Below are 21,880 nucleotides of genomic sequence, written 5' to 3'. Positions count from 1 at the left end.
AAGAAGAGACAAAAAAATTCTGAACCCCGGGTTCATATCTCGGGTTGTTCGTAAGACGAGGGGTTCGTATCATGAGGTACCACTGTATTACAAAAATCATTTTGACAGAATTGCTAAGAAGGCTAACATTTCCATTTTGGACTTTTTCAGGACACAGCAGATTATTGCTTGCTGGCAGAGACACATCCCAGCTGCCCAGTATTGGCAAAGAGAAATTCTCAAGTATGCTATGAAAAGTTAGACAGAATAGATACACTCCCAGGTACCTACCCGCAATGTTATCATTTGATGGAACCTTGAACCTTCATAGTGGCCACACACAGCTCTTTGGACCAGCCCCTCACCTGGCATCCAAGGGATTCCTATGCTTTTAGCTTCTAGAGGGCTGTGAAGCCCTGACTCTTGCCTTGAGCATTGGGAGACTGATTGGTCTTGCCACCTGGATGAGAAAGGGAGGGACTTCTATTTTAGCTCTTGTTTTATGGACTGACCTGCCTAGAATCATAAGAGATGGATGACCAGGGAGAGATTGCTACCAGTGCAGTAGGCAATTGTGCACCGGTAGTGGCCGCCAGATTGTGCAATTTGCATGCAACCTCTCCAGGGTCAGTTCTTTGGGTACCGCCATCTTTTTTCTTTAATTTTTTGCTTCCTATGTACGTGCAGAAGCAAAATCTCAGGAGGGGATGTCGCGTGCGCAAGATTTTGGCAATCTTTTGCTTCCGTGCATGCGCAAAAGCAAACGATCACCAAAATCTCATGTGCGTGCACATCCCCTCACAAGATTTTGGCATGTTTTTGCTTCCTGCGCATGCATGGAAGCAAAATCACAGTGGGTGTACGCACGCATGCGGGATGACTTAAGTTGCACTTGCACCGCATCGGTAGCAGCAGCTAAGAGCAATCCACCCCCGTGGATAACTATAGAAGTTCTCTAAATAAGTAAATACATATATACATATATATATACATATACATAGATACATACATGTGTATGTGTACCCTGTTTTCTCCCGATGAAGACATCCACTGAAAATAAGCCCAATCAGGCTTTTGAGTGCATGGCAATAAGAACAAGCACTTATTTCAGAGTTCAATAGAATATAAGACAAGGTTTTATTTTGGGGAAAACACAGTACAGGTAGTCCCCGACTTACGACGGGGATCCGTTCCCACGGCCCGTCGTAAGCCGAGTTTGGTGTAAGTTGGAATATTCCAATTTACATTAATATTCCGACTTACACGGTGGTGGCGGCGACGGTGGCTTCTTCAAGGGACCAACAGCCCGTCCTTCTCGGCGCTGCGTTGCTGTAGACTCCAAGGCTGCCCACCACGGTGATCCCATCGCACAAACAGAGGCGGTGGCGGTGGCAGCAGCCTCGGAGGCTGCAGCAACGCAGCACCAAGAAGGACCGGCTGCTGGTTCCTTGAAGAAGCCGCCGCCTCCATTTGGGCGAGGGGATCTCTGCAGGGTCTCCAAAGCTGCCGCCCACCATGGAGATCCCTTTGCCCGAATGGAGGAGGCGGTGGCAGCGGTGGCTTCGAAGCTGTCCCCGGGTCGTCGTAACAATGAAACATCGTACGTCGGGGACGACGTAACCCGGGGACTACCTGTATGTATTTACTTATTTAGAGAACTTATATGGTCATTTATCTCATATGATTCTAGGCAAGTCAGTCCATAAAAACACAGCTAAAATACATGTACCTCTCTGCCTCATATGTATATGTATTTACTTATTTAGAGAATGTTCAAATAAAGGTAATTTTCCAAGCATGCAGTGTTCAGTATCAGGTTCTCTTTATCGTAGAAATACACAGCCCTCAGCTCTCCCCTGTATTTCTATTTATGTTCTTTGACAGGCATGCCCCCTTTAAAGTTAAGAAAGGAATGAAATCTGAAGCTAATTTGCATTTGCTGTATTTGGAGGCATGCCACCATTGTTTTGTTGACTTTGGAAGGTTGATGTCATTTGATATTCCTTATTTCAGATGATCCCTTGCAAAATAGTAAGGAAACAGTAAGATGTATTCTCAAGAGTCCTTTCTTTCACTCATATAATTCACATCAACCATAGAGGTGACCCTTTGCTAATAGTGCACCATAGAATCACATTTTCCTACATATTATAGAAGGAATTCCATCGTAGTTTTTTTCTTAATTTAATTGGTAAGCCAATCCTCATGAGAAAAGAGGTATAAGTAACTGCAAATCTCCATGTCTGTAGAGTACAGTTTGGTTTAGACAATTTCCTAGCTTTTGAAGAATCAATAAAGTTTGGCATAATTTTTGCTCTTTTTATTATCTAAAGCAGAGTAATTCCATTCTATTCTCCCCTCATGCTAAGTGAAACATATTCTTGGGAGGTAATCAACAATAGTAGTTTTTTAGTTGTTTTAGTATTGGATTGTTACATGCTGTTTTTATCACTGTTGTTAGCCGCCCCGAGTCCACGGAGAGGGGCGGCATACAAATGCAATAAATGCAATAAATGCAATAAATGCAATAAATGAAATAAATGCAATAAATGAAATAAATGAAATAAATAAATAAAATAAATAAATAAATAAAATAATAAAATAAAATAAATAAATAAATAGTAACTTCAATTGAAAATAATTTTGCAATATTAGCAAATATCTATCCTCACTTTAATCAAAATAATGTTTTTATCCTTATCCTGATTAGAGTCTTTTCTTTTTGTTTACAGCCCACAGATGGAAGAAAGTTTAGTCTGGACTGGTTTTGCACTAAGTCAGTCAGTCAGTCAGTCAAATCAGTCAAGATAGTCAATCTCAGATAAAACAAAACAAAACAACAACAAAACAACAACAACAACAACAACAACAAAAAAGCAAGAATAGGCCACATTGTATGAATAGCTAGGTATTTTTTTGACATGCCAAGTTCCCCTTGTCCTGGTGCATTTCTCCATTGAAAGTCCCTTACCAATTCTCATTGTTAATGTGGTCCCCAAATCCAGGAGTGTCAATGACGGTCAGTTTCATACGAACACCTTTTTCCTCAATATCTGAAATGGAATGTGAAGACATCAAATAGCAACATATCGCTTTGGGATGAACACAATGAATATGTGGGAAAACCTTCTTTACATGGTATGCTTCTCAAAGATGCTCTTGATGAAGAGGTTTAAGCATTTTAACATTTCAAAGATCTTCTATCTGAGTCAACCAAAAGGACTCTCTTTCCTTGGCTGCTAACTTTCCACAAAAAACAGGCAATCTCTTGGCAACACTCACCATGTGTAATGGACTTGATTTCAATTGTCTTGGGAATACGCTCTTCAGAACTTGGTTGCACTGATTTGCGACTGATCTTGGATTTGAAAAGGGTATTGATTAGAGTTGATTTTCCCAAGCCACTCTGACCTAAAAGGCAGCAGGAAATAAATTTCAGAAAGCCACATTTTTTTACTAAAGCCACCCCATGACTAGTCTGAGTACATCCAGAATCTCCTGGGAAAACATGTGATGATACACACACAGATTGCTACTGTTTGATTTCTGACTGGATTTTATTTTTATGACACTTATTTTGTTCTGTTTCATGGGCAAAATGGCATTAAATAAAATTGTACACCAGATATAAAGCATAGGAATTACAAATATAAGACCACCTTGCAAGCAGCTGTTTGTTAAGTTTGCTTTATGAGCCCCAAAACAAGCAAAAATAAGAGAACAATTAATAATGAGTAGGATAATTAAGAAGCAAAAGAGAATATATTTTTAATAATACATCTTTCATTTCATTTCTGGTCTTTTGTTTCTGCTTACAACCTGGTTTGTTATTCTTTCCAATTCTGTAATTTCTATCTCTAACCCTATTTTCGAAAAAGCAAACAATATTCTCTCCAAGAAAATCATTTCAGTCTTCTCATCTCTTTATGAGAACTTCAAGGAGAAAGATGTGCATAGTTTATAACTAAAAAAAAGGAGAGTGTGTTTCTGTTTGGGTTACATCTGCATGCCTTCTGTTATCTGAGAAGCTCAAAGTGGCATTTTAACCACACTGGAATTGGTCATGCTAAATGGGGCTCTTAGTGGCTCTTCAGCAACATTTGGAGTCCATAGGTTTTCTGCTTCAACTTTATGGACTAATTTTAGAAGGCAAACAGTAATGTCAGTTTGGTTTAAATTAAGTAGGTTATGCTTAATTCTTAATTCAGTCAAATCAACAAGTTAAAAAAAATTACAACAACATTTCTAATGAAGTTCATGTTCAGCTTCTTCCAATTCAGTATCCCACCTTCTTCAAAAATGAGCACCTTTTGACTTCCAAAATTTCTGTTTCAGTACTCAAAAAAATAAAGGGAACTCGAAAATAACACATCCTAGATACGAATGAATGAAATATTCTCATTTAATACTTTGTTCTGTACAAAGTTGAATGTGCACAACACATATGAAGTTGATTGTCAATCAGTGTTGCATCCTAAGTGGACAGTTTGATTTCACAGAAGTTTCATTTACTTGGAGTTATATTGTGTTGTTTAAGTGTTCCCTTTATTTTTTTGAACCGTGTATATTGTAATTTATTATTGCCTTTTAACAGGAATCCCAGGCAGACAATTGTGTGACATCCTGTCTACGATTCCCATTTTTTCTTTCCCAATTTAGAATGCCAATGTGATCCATGTATACTTGTGTATGCTCAGGATCTATGAGGTTGATATGAAGACATGCCATTCCCTGCTTTCGAGGGAAATCTGGATATTTTATATAAATGGGGAGGTGCATCCAAATTTGCCCTGTTGGTTTCAGAAATCCCATTCTATCTGTTGCTATCGGCATGGGAGCACTGTGCTTGTTAATAGTGGAAATGAAATGCATTGATGACAAATAAATGTATCTTATTTTTCAGAGAATGGTCTGAGATAAGTGACGGAAAAATAAGCTGTTTTCTATTTTTTTTAAAAAAATGCATTGCAAAAAACATTGATATTCTGCTTGTATAGTAAACCTGTGCTTTTAAAAATGTGAGAATAAAGCTCATGTTTCTGAAAATTATTCATGAATTCTATTTTTTAGCAAGTTGAAAACGACAACTAAGTATTAGATCAAAATGATAATTCTGGGTTTGAAAGTCCAGACATTCCTCTACATGAATTTAACAGTCTTCTGAAACCACAACTTAAACCAAAACTCAAAAAAGTTAACAGATCAAAAAAAACACCAGTGGAAAAAAAATACAGGAGCATGACATTATTTAGATAAGAGGTGTTTAAGGGGATTGTCATAGTGGTTAAGTCTTGCGCAGAACACAGGAAATGTAATCTACATGTATGAGTTACAAAAACCTCAACTGTCAGGGCCTTTTAACATCAAAATCACAAAACATTTTAAAATGCCTCTTTCTAACTTCTCTCTTCTATGAATGTGTACTACCACACCTTGCTGGAAAAAAAGCAATGATCTGGAAGGCAGTAAGTGGAAGAATGTTGTTTTTATTGTTTTCATTATTAGGTTATTAATGCATGGACACTGAATCCCAGTATACAGTTTACCCAAAGGGAATGGGGATGTAGTTACAAAAGTGAAGAAATATTTGGTCTAACACAATTAATCACATAAAATGTGTTGTACTTTAACTAACAGCACAAGTTTTATTTCTTTATAAAAAGTGGGGGGGGATGAAGAGAGTTCAGAATAGTGAGATCCCTGTAACAGTTAGATCAAATTTAAGATTTAGTCATTATGATTGGGAATTCTGGTTTATTTCTTTTCTTTTTTAAAGGGCAATTACAATAAAAGTAATGGTAAGAAATATATACGAAATTGATATTAAGGATATATCAAGGAGATTGAAGCATGACGGCCTAAATGATCAGATGTAATAAGAAAAGAAGCAGCAAAAAGAAACTGTATTAGTTAATAATTTTTTAAATGCATATAAGAAATTTGAATAATTATTTTTTATCCAGATGTCAAATGTACAGGAGGTAGCACTGGACGGATTATGAATACCCAATTCAAAATTTTTATTATTGTATTGTATTTTAAGATTGATGATATATTGCATATGTGATTGGTGTGAAAATAAATACAAAACTTTTTCCTGCAGAATAGTGAGAACAGCTTCAGTCACAACAGACAGAATACCAAATGGGAGATAAGGAAAATAATAGTCCATAAGCAAATGAAAACAACACTGAAGCTACCCCAAGAGGCCCTGTGCTTATAAGACATGAGCCCAAGGTCCGTATGTTGTTTTAATGTTCGATCACAAGCCACCCAGAATTGGTTAGAAAATGGACAGCTACATAAATGGATTAAACATATAAATAAATCATCCTGTGTGAAAGCGTGACACAGAAAGGTTATAAAATAAATGAAGGCCCTGTTAGGAATAGTGGATTGGATATTCAGTCAAAGAAGTTTATATTTCATCTTGCTTAGTTGCAGAGGGTAGCCAATAAATCACATGGTGTTTCTAAAACTATAATATACAGTATCTGTCCCTGCCATGAGGCATAAACTGCTATAACCAAACACTCATTTTTAAAGAGCCAGCAAAACTCTTAATTCTTTTGCAGACATCCTACAGCACAAGGCCAACTGAGTAATAAAGCTTCATTTTAACCCAATTTAATTCCAACCTTCCTCCTGTTCTTACAGTTATGTTTATATACTGCTCAAAAAAATAAAGGGAACACTCAAATAACACATACTAGATCTGAATGAATGAAATACAGTAATACCTCGTCTTACGAACTTAATTGGTTCCGGAAGGTGGTTCGTAAGATGAAAAGTTCGTAAGAAACGTGGCCTCCAGGAAGGATGTCTTCGTGACGTCAAAGCTCCGCCCATGAAATTCCCTATTGGGATTCCCCACCTCCGTTTCAGCCTCCAGATTGGCCGAAAACACCACTGCTGATCGCAAAAACGGCACTCCGCCAGGTGGCGCCGCCCGGCTGCAACCTTCTGAAACAGCCGGGCACTTCTCGGCGGCCTCTGGAACCCGAACCCGAACTTTTGCCAAACTTCCAGGTTCGGCATTCAGGAGAACGACGAGAAGCCCCCCGGCTGTTTCAGAAGGTGACAGCCGGGCGGCGGCACTTCTCGGCAGCCTCCCAAACCCGAAAAGTTCGGGTTCGGGAGAATGCCAAGAAGCCGTCCGGCTGTTTTAAAAGTGACAGCCGGGCGGCGGCACCCAGCGGAGCACCATTTTGCAATCTGCGGTGGGTTCATAAGCTGGAAAAAGTTCGTAACAAGAGGCAAAAAATTTCCGAACCCCGGGTTTGTATCTCGAGATGTTCGTATCACGAGGGGTTCATATCATGAGGGATTCATATCATGAGGTACCATTGTACTCTCATTGAATACTTTGTTCTGTACAAAGTTGAATGTGCACAACAGCATGTGAAACTGATTGTCAATCAGTTGTTGCTTCTTAAGTGGACAGTTTGATTTCACAGAAGATTGATTTACTTAGAGTTATATTGCGTTGTTTAAGTGTTCCCTTTATTTTTTTTTAGCAGTATATTTATTTATTTGGAAACTTACATGGCTGCCTTATATTATGCAAGATAATCTGAGCAGCTCAATAATAATAATAATAATAATAATAATAATAATAATAATAATAATAATAATAACAATAATAACAACAACAACAACAACAACAACAATAATAATTCATTAGATTTGTATGCCGCCCCTCTCCGAGAACTAACATTAAATAAAACCAGAATATTATAAAGTAACTCCAACAATGCCAAATACAACACAATATCACATAACTTCCCCATATTCTTACATTTGCTTGGCTCACTTGTGCCCTATCCAAAGACTGGGCAAGGTGCCAGGTTTTCACAGCCTTCTGAAAATCTAATATGATGGGGCTGGTCTAAATGTCAGAGGAGGAACAGCCACAGAAATTTGTCCTGATTCTATAGCCTGATCTATTACACTGTACATAGCTATATAGTATTAACAGTGAGATGATTATAATGGAAGAAATGCTGATATAAGAATTGTGCAGTTTTAATTTTGCACACAATTTGATTCATTGATAAATATAAGCAGACACAGAAATGAATCCAATCTTCCTAGGAATGTTGAAAAGCAGTAAGAGAAATGAAAAGTTTATGGGTGTGAAAGAAACCAGGAAACCAGATATATGGCTATAGTTCTGGCACTGCCTTCCAAACAGCCACATATAAAGACAGAAAAATTCTACACTGAATGCTTCACTTCCTAAGCATATTGAGTCTGTCTGAGCCAGGACTTTCTGAGATTTTATTAAAAACGGTACACCAACCTTTCCAGGGAAATGAAACAAAGTATCATATTTTTCAGTGTATAAGACAGACTTCCCCCAATAGTAGGTAGAAATGTCTGTGTGTCTTAGAGAGCGAATGTTACTGAAGTCCCATCCACCCACCAGCCCCCACCCTTAGGCCTCTGCCTCCCAGCAATTTTCCTCCTTGCAGCAAACAGCAAACAGCCTGGTCAGTTTCAGCACAGCCTGATTTAGCATGAGCAGCTGATTGGCAGTTGGATTGGTCTACCAGAATACCACCTACCAGCTATTTCAGGCTGCAGGCATTGCTGCTGTCCATCACCACCACCTATTGTTGCCTCTGTGCATCTCATTTTTGGCCTCCATGCATCCCGCTTTCAGCATCCGCATGCCCCATTTTTGGCCCATTCCAGGTGGCAGGGATAGGTGGCGGCAATGGCAGCAATGGGCGGTGGTGATCCCTGCAGCCTAGAACAGCTGATAGGCTGTATTCCTGGAGACCGATCTAACCGCCAATCTGCTGTTCATGCTAAATCAGGCTGTGCTGAAACTGACCAGGCTGTTTGCTGCAAGGAGGAAAATTGCTAGGAGGCAGATTTTTTTTCTTGTTTTCCTCCCCAAAAGCTAGGTGTGTTTTATAGTTTGGAGCATCTTATATGGCATTATGTCAAATATTCAGTTAACGTGCACATCAAAACTGCAATTTTAACAACCCTTAAATAAATGTCAACTTTCTACATTTGTTAATCTTCTAACCATCTGGAGCTAAACCTTTGTTAATTAGTATATGCACCCTGTCTACAATAAAATCCTAGAAAAAGAAGAATAAATGAAAAAAGTTCAATACAACTTTTAGAGAATCTTAGAAAGATGGCACTGAACTATTGGGCTAAAAATTATTGAGGAAACAAAGCAGGATTTTTTAGTTATCTTCAAGTTTTAAAGCAAACTTGAAATAAACATTTCACTGATAAGTCAGGTGAGCAAGAATTACCAAAAAGCAATCAGGCAAAGCAGAAATGGCTTATAAGTTTGGAAATGAAACAATCCCTTCTGTTTCCCCAAAAAGCAAATTTAATTATTTTGTAACAGAAGTTGCAGTTGTCTCTTTTCCCTGCCTTGGCCTGTTTTCACAAAAACATTTTCACCAAAAAGGTGTAATAGTCACAGTTCGTCATAGTACTTTCACTCTGTATCCCCAGATCATTGGGAAGTTTTAGCCACCATTCCATGTTTGATCTCTCATTTCTTTTTTGCTTGAAAATTTCATTCCTCCCTCCCCCCAAAGATTGGGTATGACCAACCACAAATTATCTATTTACCGGAACAAAAACGAATGAGGTTGTTCCATTAAACTGGCCATACAATATCAGTATTTCCTGTTGTCTTTTTTAATCATGATAAACAATGTGTCATTGTAGCAATCATATAGGAGATGTCACTTTAGAAGAACATTTTTTAAAAAGAAAAAAGCCCTATTTTCTATACAGACACAAAGCTGCTTAGGGAAATTATAATATTATCCCACTTTTTAAAAACCTATAACTCAAGGTAGCAAACATGCTTCATTTTTCTGTGTCCTATTTTCCACACAACAACCTCGAGGTAAGTTGGGCCGAGAGGAATTGATCCAAAGTCACTTAGCTGTCTTTTCTGCTTAAGATATGACTAGAACTCAGTCACCTGGTTTCTAGGTTGCTCCATTCCCCACTATACCAAACTGGGTCTCTATTGTTCGCAGTCAACCACTCCCAATCAAAAATGTAGGTTCTGATGAGCAAGGGCTCTTTTTATTTGCTCTGTCCTTAATTCAAAGTTGAAAGCAATGAATGTAGAAGCGACACATTTCTTCCCCTTCTCTAAAAAATGAAAGAAATCCTTTGTTCCCATGGAAAGAAAATACTTTCCCTGAACTAACATATACAAATGGGGGTGATGTTATACTTAGCTGGCCAGAGCAGTCAGTGATCAGCAGATTCTTCTTCAGCAACACTTACTCTTCCTACAATGTGAAGTCTAACTATAGAGTAAGTACATAAATTGAAGGATGTCTTTATTTGTCTTTTCAGGCAAACACTTTTATCTTTTAGACCTTTTCTGTCATTAGTCTTTGCTATTTGCCCTTAAGAAACATGTTTTACCCTATTATCAAAGCATGGGGGGAAATGCTAGCTGCAAGCCACAACCTAATCAGGGAGTGGATATCAACTTTTGCAAGGAGTGCACCATGCTATCTTTAAGAATCAGAAGCTGATGTGGCACCAAGCACTAGACTTGCTGGATTTTGCAAGTGTTTTAAAATTCAGTTTCTTTAAACCCTTAATGTTGAAGGGAGATTATGCATGAACAAAACGAACAAAAAGTGTGGGGTTTAGAACAGAGGGGCAAGAATGAAGTCAAAGCTGTGATGTTGGCTCAATAGATTTGCATCTAATGAGAGTAAACTTTGAATTAACCATCTACTCTGACTGATTAAGAAGGGACTAAAGGAAGTTGGTCATTGTTTAGATGAGAAATGCTTATAAGACGTTTCTTTAAATAATCTTTGTTACTTTTAAGAGATTACAGAGTGATTTTTTTTAAAAAAAAGAGAATTATACTGCAGGTTCAAATAACCTTCAAGAATGGCACAGGCAAGCAGGACCTGGTTTTGTTTTTAGTGGAAGAAATTCAGTCACAGAGTGCCAAGCAATATAGCTGCTTATCAAAGTTGAAATGGCTGATTAAAAGCCACATGTCCTTGACGTTTGATGCTCCAGTCAGGACAAAGAGGCTTATTAGAGGAAAAACATAATCACCTTGACATTCAGAGGATAAAACATCTATTTTAGTAATCTGCAGAATATTTTATCAAATTGCATTAGCTTAAGAATTCACAAATGCTAGTTACTGTTGTTCATTCACATGGCTAAAAAAAATAAAAAATAAAACCTACCATAGAATGGTGGAAGGAAATCAAAGGGCATACTTTTGGTACCCTTGTCAAGAATCTTAGCCAATATAACTAATGTAGTCTCTACTCAGTGACACCAAGGTGGGGAGACTTACCAACAACCATGATGTTGAACTCAAAGCCTTGTTTCATGGCTTTCCTTCGCATCTGTTCAAGGATGGCATCAATCCCAACATAGGCAAAATCGGCAGCTGGCTTCTCTGTCCTTGCTGGTGCAACTTGCTTGAGGCCAGCATCTCGAGTGGCATCCATCACACTGCTGGGATAACTGGGAATGGTCTCTGAACCTGTTAGTGGAAAACCAAGCCACCAGTCAATAAAATACATTCACTGGTCTATTATTAATGCACATAACTAAAATAATCAAAATATCTTCATAGGCCCAGGAGGAAAGGAAAGGAAAGGGGGAAAGGAAAAGAGAAAATAGAAAAAGGGAAAGGGAAAAAGATAGTGTTTGTGAGAAAAAAATATGAGATGCATTTGTGTGCAATACTTCACTTTATATAAAAAGTGGGATATACATTTAGGATAACCACCAATAATTTCTTTTCATTCTATTTTCATTCATTCATTCATTCATTCATTTATTAGATTTGTATGCAGCCCCTCTCCGAGGACTCTTTCCTCTTAGTTTAGGATTTTACTTTGCTTTACCTTAAAGCATGTTACAAATCAGTATTTTTTTAATCTGTGTTTTATCTCTGGGAATTCACATCACTTACTGAGGACAGTTTGTAGTCTGATTAGCTGGATACTATGTTAAATGCTAAATTATCAAAAGCATTTTAAAATGTGAATTGATAGAAATTCAGGTCCTCAACATACCTTGAGATTCTAGATTTATAACATGGAGTGGTGTTAATACTGTTAGATCAAAAAATGAGGGAGGGAGGAAGCAATTGCCAAAATTCCTTGCAAGGATTGCTGAAATAACAATATTTCTATCTATTGATTAAAAAATCTGGAAACTATAAGAATAGTTTGGTATCTGAAAATCACACTGCAGGTACTAAGCTTCTGACACAGGGTAAGGTTAGCCGAGTTCCTATTTGCCCAGTTCCTGATGCTTCATCTCTATCCAGTTTGCCACTTCCTGGCCTTCAAATTAATCCTCATGCTAAACCACATTTTGCATAGTTTCCAAATAGTTGTGGATTCTGTGCAAAGCTTGTGATGAATCCTACTGTAGTTAAGCTTAGCTCTAGTTTAGTTCTCTGCAGCCCCTGTGCTATAGAGGGCTGAACAGGCTCCCCCAAGTTTAAAAGAGAGAGAGAGAGGAGTGGAGGGAGGGAGGGAGGGAGAGAGAGAGAGAGAGGAAGAGGGAGAGAGAGTCTGAAACAGCAATTTTCATTTTTTTCCCTCTTTTTGCACGCACATAAGAACAGTTATTTTTTACTTATCACTGTAAAATTAAGGGCCTCTTAACTGCAAAATCACATAGTACTTTCAGATTTTTAAAAAGTTTGTAAGTTGTCATGGATTCAACTAACATCCTTAGTTCTTTTCTCCTTTGTTGGCAAGGCCTCTTTGTCATGATCTCATCTTATTCCATGATGCAAGAATTTGTCTACTCAATAAAAACTTTGGAAGACTTGGCTCCTGCAATATCTTAAAAACAGGGCCGTCTATTACAGCCATTAGGGATATGAGAAATCTATAAGCCAATAACATGAATTTAGCACCCAAGGTTCCAGAATAAACTGAGTATAAAAACAATAAATGACAGTATGGACATCATGCCAGACTCTTTCATTAGGAAGAAGAAATATATCACCGTTGTTAATCCCAGTAAGGATGGCAATAAGCCAAATGCTTCACTCCACTCCATCAAATGACCATAATTGTAAGGATATTTACTCAAAATTTTCATATCTGATAACCCTTTCTCCCTTACCAGTGTGATATGGATCAAAGTCTTGAATACAATTCATATACAGTCAATCTTTAACCCTGGTGAAAAGAGTTTATGGAATTGCCATCCCAAATTAAGAAATTGGGAAATTCATCACTGGCTCCTACAATTTCTTTACATACATACATACATACATACATACATACATACATGTGTGCGTGTATGCAGGGCCGCCGATAGACGGGTACTACAGGGAGCGCGCTACCGGGCCCCGGGCAAATTGAGGCCAGCAGTCAGCGGCTCCTTGCACTGAGCTCCCGCTCGCAGCTGTCCCCTGGCTCCTGCTCGATGCCACGGTTTTCGGCGCTGTCCTGCTGGGCCCCAAAGACGGAAGGCAGGAAGGAGGAGAGCTCCATTCTTCTCGCCTTTTTCCTGCCTTCCTTCTTTGGGGCACAGCAGGACAGCGCCGAAAACCGCGGCATCGAGCAGAAGCCGGGGGACAGCTGCGAGCGGGAGCCCCAGGAGGGAAGTACCGGCAAATGTCCTTTGTGGCCCGGTGGGAGGGGGGGCTGCAGCGGCCGCAGGCAGTCGCAGGGAGATGGCGGCGGCGAGAGGGAGTGCTCTCTCTGTCTCTCAGCTGACTGCAAGCGGGAGCCCTGACGTGGCGGTCAATTGAGAGAGAGAGAGAGAGAGAGAAAGAAAGAAAGAGAGACATATAAGAGAGGCAGAGAAAGAGAGACAGAGAGAGAAAGAGAGACATAGCAAGAGAGGCAGAGAGAGAGAAAAAGAAAGAGAGACATAGCAAGAGAAAAAGAGAGACTTAGCAAGAGAGGCAGAGAGAGAGAGAAAGAGAAAGAGAAAGAAAGAGAGACATAGCAAGAGAGACAGAGAGAGAGAAAGAGAGACATAGCAAGAGAGAGAGAGAAAGAGGGACATAGCAAGAGAGGCAGAGAACGAGAGACAGCAAGAGAGGCAGAGAAAGAGAGACATAGCAAGAGAGGCAGAGAGAGAGAAAAATAAAGAGAGACATAGCAAGAGAAAAAGAGAGACTTAGCAAGAGAGGCAGAGAGAGAAAGAGAAAGAAAGAGAGACATATAAGAGAGGCAGAGAGAGAGAGAAAGAGAGACATAGCAAGAGAGGCAGAGAAAGAGAGACAGAGAAAGAAAGAGAGACAGCAAGAGAGGCAGAGAAAGAGAGAGAAAGAGACATAGCAAGAGAGGCAGAGAGAGAGAAAAAGAAAGAGAGACATAGCAAGAGAAAAAGAGAGACTTAGCAAGAGAGGCAGAGAGAGAGAGAAAGAGAAAGAGAGACATATAAGAGAGGCAGAGAGAGAGAGAAAGAGAGACATAGCAGGAGAGGCAGAGAAAGAGAGACAGAGCAAGAAAGAGAGACAGCAAGAGAGGCAGAGAAAGAGAGAGAGAAAGAGACATAGCAAGAGAGGCAGAGAGAGAGAAAAAGAAAGAGAGACATAGCAAGAGAAAAAGAGAGACTTAGCAAGAGAGGCAGAGAGAGAGAGAAAGAGAAGGAAAGAGAGATAGCAAGAGAGGCAAAGAGAAAGAAAGAGACATATAGCAAGACAGTGAAAGAGAGAGAGAAAAAAGCAAGAAAGAGAGAGCAAGAGAGACAGAGAGAGAGAGCAAGGGAGAGAGAAAGACAGAGGAAGGGAAGGAGGGAGAGAGAAAGAGAGCAAAAAAGAGAGGAAGAAAGAAAGATGGATGGAGAGAGAGAAAGAAGGGAAGGAAGGAAAAGAGAGAAAGAGGGAGAAATAGAGCGAAAGGGAGGAAGAGAGAGGGTTTTTTTGTCCAAACTTTTCTTTAGCCCGCCCCCCCTTTCAATGTTCCCCAGGATTTTGAAAAAATGAATAATGTGCCGCGGCTCAAAAAAGGTTGGGAAACACTGACTTATACAACGATAGAATCCCTGTATTATCAGAGGGTCTCCAACTTTGGAGACTTTAAGACTTGCGGACTTCAACTCCCAGAGTTCCCCAGGCAGCTTCGCTGGCTGAGGAACTCTAGGAGTTGAAGTCCGCAAGTCTTAAAGTCGCCAAGATTGGAGACCTCCTGCTCTATCTACACTGTTCAAAAAAATAAAGGAAACACTTAAACAACACAATATAACTCCAAGTAAATCAAACTTCTGTGAAATCAAACTGTCCACTTAGGAAGCAATGCTGATTGACAACTTGGAGTTTATATTGTGTTGTTTAAGTGTTCCCTTCACTTTTTTTTGAGCAGTGTACTTTGAAATTAACTTGGATACCACGGGCTCGTTCAGACCTGCGTTCACCGATGGGCGTAAAAACTAGATCGAAAAGGATATTGAGATGTGAAGCAATATGAAATTGTATTTGGTTTTTTTTTAACAGCTCCTATTTTAATACCACTGATAACTACACAACCCCCTGGATAATTAGAATAGAATAACAGTGGGAAGGCACCTTGGAGGTCTTCTAGTCCAACCCCCTGCTTAGACAGGAATCCTACACTACTTCAGACAGATGATTTTTTTTAAAAAAAAGTAGTTATTATGTAAACATTAAAAAAATAAGATAGTACATAATCTATCATTTTACAATATACTTATTTGTTTGTTTAAATTTTGTATTTGCATTTTATAAGACAAGCAACAAAACAACACAACATAACAAACACCACCCCCATCCCTTTTGAACTGTTATCCTCACAGTTCCTTCTTTATATAGTTATACGGCCTGTAACATCAGCGGTTATTATATGATTATTCTATAGTTCCAGTAAAACTAAGGACCCCTCTGTAATGGTAAAGAATATTATTTGCCTACTTTGTCTTCTGGCAAATGGGTATTTATGTCTATGGTGGCAGCCGTTTTCAGAGTGTCCAAATCCTCTGAACGTTTTAGATGAGCCTCTGGCCCTAATCTTGCCTTCCTTGCTAATCCTCAAAGGTTTTCTCTCATGTGGAAATTGTTCCAGCAATTTGATTCCTTTGGCAGTGTGTTTACTTAATTAAGTCAGTTAAGTAGACCCATTAGTTGAATACAAAAACTCTGTAAAATCTTTATTAGTATTAATCTCATTAAATGTTTCATGCATGCATTTTTAAAAATTCTACTCCCCCCACATAATCTGGTTTGGTCCTCAACCTTGGCTATCTCCCAGCTCCTTCCTAAATCCAGATAATTTTTGAACAAATTAAAAAGTACAGGTTCCAATCTAGAGCCTCAGGGAACTCTACATTTACATCTACCTATATAATGAGAACCATTCTTTTATCCCTATTCTTTGCTAGTTGCTGGTATATGTCTACATGAAATTCTTGAATAAACATTAATTCATGACATAAAAAGAAAAGGGAAAAGTACTATGTATTCACATAACTTTTAATTTCTATCTATGCCTTTTCAGAAGCTGACTGAAAAGAACAGAAAAATAATGATTTCTACTGAAAGTTCCAAAATCTAGGCCAAAAACAAATGTAGGCCATTTACACCAAAACTAAACCATATTTTAAAAACATTGCATCCATTCAAACATGCTTAGATTTCCCAATTTCCCCATGGGAAGTCAGCAATGCAGAAAGGTCATCAACAAAAAGTAAAAATACAAACTAAAAATACAAACTAAACCATATTTTAAAAACATTGTATCCATTCAAACCTGCTTAGATTTCCCAATTTCCCCATGGGAAGTCAGCAATGCAGAAAGGTCATCAACAAAAAGTAAAAATACAAAAACGATGTTAACATCCTTGCAATATTGACACCCAGGAGATAATAAGGATACCCCACATATCTGATTCAGGTGGGTTCTACTTACTTTCCCACCAGTTCATGTTGCGACGAAAGTGCATGTTTTGCACAAGCCCCTTCCAGGAACGGATTGTCTGGGCATGCTCAGTACTTAAAAAAAACAAAAAACCTTTCCGTATTACAAACTAGCTCAGGAGCATGGAAAACAGCTGCAGAGAGGCAATGCAATCGGCCTCCCCTGATCATCTGGGCTTCGGGAGCAGAAATAAAGTTCAGTATAACCCCAGGGGCGGGCAGGCCCACTTTCACAGAGACAGAGAACTGGTTCGCTCTCAGCTTGGAGTCGGAGCTACTAAAGAACCAGTCCGAGCCGGGAGTAAGCCACCTCTAATTTGGTTGTCAGAATGTGGGATGTATGGAACATTTATAGCCTAATGGCACAAAAATAACTTTCTCAGAATTAAACTCAGTTTAAATGTAATGCCAGTAAAACCTTAGTGGACCTAAAAAGCTTCTAAATCACAAATGCATTCCTCTGTCCACTGACTCAACACTGTATCTGTTGCCATGGATGCAATCTTCACATTGTACCAACAAGACAGTATCTTTATAACAGGCAGGATTCTCTGTTTGAACTCTCATCCAGTAAGAATTGAGTATTGAGGAGAGTGTTTTTACATTATCTATGGAGGACTGTCTTACATTACATTATATAGAGCAATTGCAAGGAAATCCCCTGTAGATGATAACTCTAAGTCTCAAGAGCCTCAATCAAATCCCTTACACAAAATATATCCACATAGGATATTCACGTTTTGGAAGGAGGAGTTATTCTTAACTTGCTAATTTTCTATATGAAAAGAATTCTGGGAAGGAAAAGAAAATGTAGATATGGACTCAATCATATGAACAAAGCACTGCTTGTAGGCCTGTAATCCAGGCATAGGATTAATTCAGAATTGTGATTTACGATACTGTAAACGGAATATTAACAATCCCAACAGAAACACATCTCTTTCCTTCTCTGTGTCACATATGTAATACGCTTGAGACCTGAGCCCCAGAAACTGCTGTTCCGGGAAAGACTGATTCCAGCTGGCTAAGAAGAAAACATTCCACCAGAAAGGAAAAGAGCAAGCAACAAAATCTTTGCATATCCTGCCTCTAAAACACTGAGCCTACTTGGGATTCATTGTCAAACTACAGAGAAGACTTCAATGCAATTACATTAGTCTTTTGCATTTGTTCACCAGTTCATGGTGGAATCTGGAGACATCTTTAATTTGTTAAAAAATAATAAATATAAATAAATGACTCCCCATCTCAATTAATGATCAGTTCCCATGCACTTTCCCCTAGATGAAATTCTACCCCATTTATTGGCAAGCAGCAAATATAGAATAGAATAGAATTATTTATGGGCCAAGGTAATAAAGGAATTTATCTTTGGTGCATATGCTCTCAGTGTACATAAAGAAAAAATAAAATATATCCATCAAGAATAATAAGATACAACACTTAATGATAGTCATAGGTTACTAATAAGCAATCAAATTGTACCAAAAAAGAAATAAAACAATATAAGTTATAAAGATACAAGCAACATGGTTAGAGTCATAAGTGGGAAGAGATAGGTACTAGGAAGGATGAGAAGAATAACAGTAAGACAGTGTTATGTGTTTAATGTATATATGTTTAGTAGTGAAGCCTGGATAGAAGCTGTTATGTTGTAGAATGTGTTTCCTTAAAAAAAGAATAGTGTTGCAAAAAGTATAGAAAATTGAATCCTTCTACTCAGCTGATGGGTAGACTTTCCATCTCCTCTCCCATGACAGGAACTCATTACTAACTAGCATTAGCCTCCAACTTAGAACAGGAAGTCCCTGTGGGAATTTTTCTCTCCCACTCACCCCAATTTTGCAAGGAGTGTATATACATCCTTAGTCTCACCCTTCCTGTAGGCTTGGAGATCCCTGTTGTTTGGCTAGGATGTGTGAGCGTGAGAAAAATGGGAACAGAGAGAAAGGCTCTCTGCAACAACCATGCAAGGGAGAGATAATGCAGATGCAGAGCAAATACTGGCCTCTTCCACATGTTTCACTTCAAAGTTGTGGGATTTGATTGGATGTTGGAAAATTAACTAAGAAACATTGCAAATGCCTGATTGAAATGCCTTCTCAGGAACTATGGGGAAGGGCAGTTTCCCACTATCTGGAGTTTCTGATCATCCCGTCCCCTAGGAATTACCGTATATCTCCAGCTGTAGCCAAATGCAATAAAGGGCTTGCTACTATCCTACCCCAACTTTTTCAACTGCTCCAAGAAGCAATTTCAATTCTTTTCTTGGAACTTTCATTCTCTTACTACTAAAAAACATTGCTACGAAACAATTGTGGAGAATAGAGTACAAGTCCTTCTCCTACACACTCCTTTGCACTTATTTTTTTCAACTTAATTACAACGTTTATTCATTAAACCAATTTATATAGCCGCTCAGCTTACAAACAGTGACAACAGAGAGGGGCGGCATACAAATCCAATTAATTAATAATAAATAAATAAATAAATAAATAAATAAATAAATAAATAAATAGACAAACAAAACAAGCTAAAAACCAAGCAGAAACTAGAAAAAGAAAAACTAAACAAAGCCACTTACATACCTACTCAGGCATTCATCTCAAAGGCTACAGTGTGTCAAAGATCATACAAAAAAGAAAAGGCTCCCTCAAATTGAATTTGACTTGGGAAACTTCATGAACAATCTAATTAATCTTCTGACAACAGCTAAATTCAAGCCAAGTATTGCTAGCTTCAAGAGACTTTCTTTCAACCCGTAGTAATTAGTACACCAACTAATTATTCTACAGTAAAAGCAAACCACAGCATACCAATTAAATAAGCTAAAACGTTTTTTGAGGCTTACATCCCACGCCCACAATTGCTCCCATTTAACACAGCTAACTATTTAAAAATTAAGCAGGGAACACATTGCAGCAAACAAAACTATTTCCCTAACCCCATGAATCGTATTTTAATGTGTGTTTCATTGTTATACACAACAAAACACACTTTTCCCCCTTCAACTTCAAGAAACTTCTTCCAAATCCAAAAGAAAAAAGGAAGAACAAAAGTATCTGCCCACATAATGCAATTATTTCTCCTACTTCCATGCTCTGGTTATTGTTCTCAGGGCAACTGAAGCTAAGTAGGATCACTGAGAATGGATGTAGTAATGATTTTTCCTAAATATCAAGCAGCCAAGTTTAGCAAAATCATAGATCTATATTTCAGAATTTACACACAATGATCTTTACAGATATTCTACCCGAGGAGTACCTATTCCTAGCAGCTCAATTAAAAAGGGAAGGAATGTTGTAAGAATGAGCACATATTTTTATTTGATTTGAAACAGGTTCTTTGGAATGGGCAGGAGGACAAATAAAACACCAAATGTTTGACACTTCAAAATAGCATGGTATTTTTCTAGGATCAAACAATTAGAGTGGAAGCCTCCCCACGGCAGCTGTGCAACCCGGGGAAAAACACCATTATTTTAGTGATTTTCAGCAAGGTGCTGCATTAACATTTTTGCACATTCTGAAGCACCTCTTCGAAATCAGATACAAACGAGAAACCCTGATTCTAAGCAAAATGAACAAGGTTATACAGTTAGACAATAATTAAAATTGACAGCAAGATCAGACAGGCTTTTTAGTCAAATGCGCACAAAGATGGGCCAGATGAAGGGAAACCACAACTCTCCCTGCAGAAGAACAGACGCTACTATAGAAAATAAGACAAGTGACCATGATATTGCAGAGCACATCCAGCCAAATCCAAAGTCACCATGCAACCTTTTTAATTTTACCCCTGGTAAGGGAATATATGGAGGAAATGATTGGAAAACACAACCCTAACCCTTCACTAAAACCATAGGATGAGAGAAGATGACCAATAATGTTTTACTTGCTTACAAGTCCAATATTTACTCTCTCAGAATTCAGTCTGTGTATGACAGGATTGTGGAGAAACAAAAAGAAGAGGAGAGGATCTTTTATGACACTTTGAGTGACAAGAGAACAAAGACAGGAAATAAATATCTAGATATCTGGTAAGAATGCCTGATGAGTGCTAGTAGAGAACTCTTTAGTATTCCTCCCCCAGGAATATATGATGGGAGAAGACTTGGAGAGGAGCATTCCTTGGCAGGGTTTCCCTCCTGTGCAGCCAGCTATCACCAGAAATAAAAACTGCCTCCTAACTGCTAACATCCAGAGAATAGTTAAAAACTTGGCTCTTTTAGCAGACACAGGGAGATAAAGGATGTAACCAATAGACATCTGGGATGCATCAATGCCATTTATTACGGTTTATGAAGATTATGTTTGCAACTGATAGACTGAACTGTAATTTAAATTGCCTGACATAATTTTGCTTGTTCCATGCTATACAATTTGTTTTATTAATTATTGTAAGCTGCTTAGATTTGCTCAGCCCAAAGCAAACTAAAAGTGGAAGGAAGGATCTGAAATTGCTAACCTGGCTCCAATAAACACTAAATTATATCTCCATTTGCTAGAGATCCAAGACTGAATGGGTTCATGCAGTCTGTTCAGTTCTGCCTAATAGGAAAGCGACACAAGCTAAGCCACAGAAAGATTCATGACCATGGTTGAAATCTCTAGAAAGAAAGAACTGGATTGGGACCCAGAAGGGAGGAGATAGAAACCTTGGCTGGGAAAGTTACTCAATGGATTTTGCTTTCTCTACTTCCTAAGGTACTGCTCCAAGAAGGAAGGAAGAAATAAGGTTTAGAAAGCAAACAACAGAATTATGGCTCCAACTAAAAAACCCTCACAATATTTTTATATTGGAAAAAAAAGAGAGGTATACTGTACTTCCATTACCCTGGTTCAGGCCTCTGCTTCAGAAAGTATCAATCTCGCCATTTCAGAAATGTAATAGGCTGTGCTAGAATCATTAATACGAAAATGCTACCTTAGCTTTCCACAATGCAAACCCAACCAGTTACCGTACGTTTATTCATGAGAAGCCATGAATAGCTAGATCTCGAGAGGG

The 21,880-nt window shown here is 38.5% G+C and overlaps 1 protein-coding gene across 4 annotated transcripts in view; it reads right to left on the bottom strand.

The window, feature by feature from the left end:
* Nucleotides 1-21,880, bottom strand: part of SEPTIN9 (septin 9) — a 306,593-nt gene that overhangs the window by 18,465 nt on the left and 266,248 nt on the right. For all 4 annotated transcript variants that reach the window (XM_070739823.1, XM_070739825.1, XM_070739824.1 and 1 more), the window contains 3 exons: nucleotides 11,312-11,503; nucleotides 3,262-3,390; nucleotides 2,951-3,032 (listed from right to left, as the gene is read on the bottom strand). In XM_070739823.1, coding sequence (XP_070595924.1) covers nucleotides 2,951-3,032; nucleotides 3,262-3,390; nucleotides 11,312-11,503 — 403 coding nt within the window. The remainder of the gene's footprint in view (nucleotides 1-2,950; nucleotides 3,033-3,261; nucleotides 3,391-11,311; nucleotides 11,504-21,880) is intronic.

This window comes from Erythrolamprus reginae, chromosome 2, assembly GCF_031021105.1.
Source record: "Erythrolamprus reginae isolate rEryReg1 chromosome 2, rEryReg1.hap1, whole genome shotgun sequence".
NCBI lineage: Eukaryota > Metazoa > Chordata > Lepidosauria > Squamata > Dipsadidae > Erythrolamprus > Erythrolamprus reginae.
This window is presented reverse-complemented; position numbering and strand designations above follow the sequence as displayed.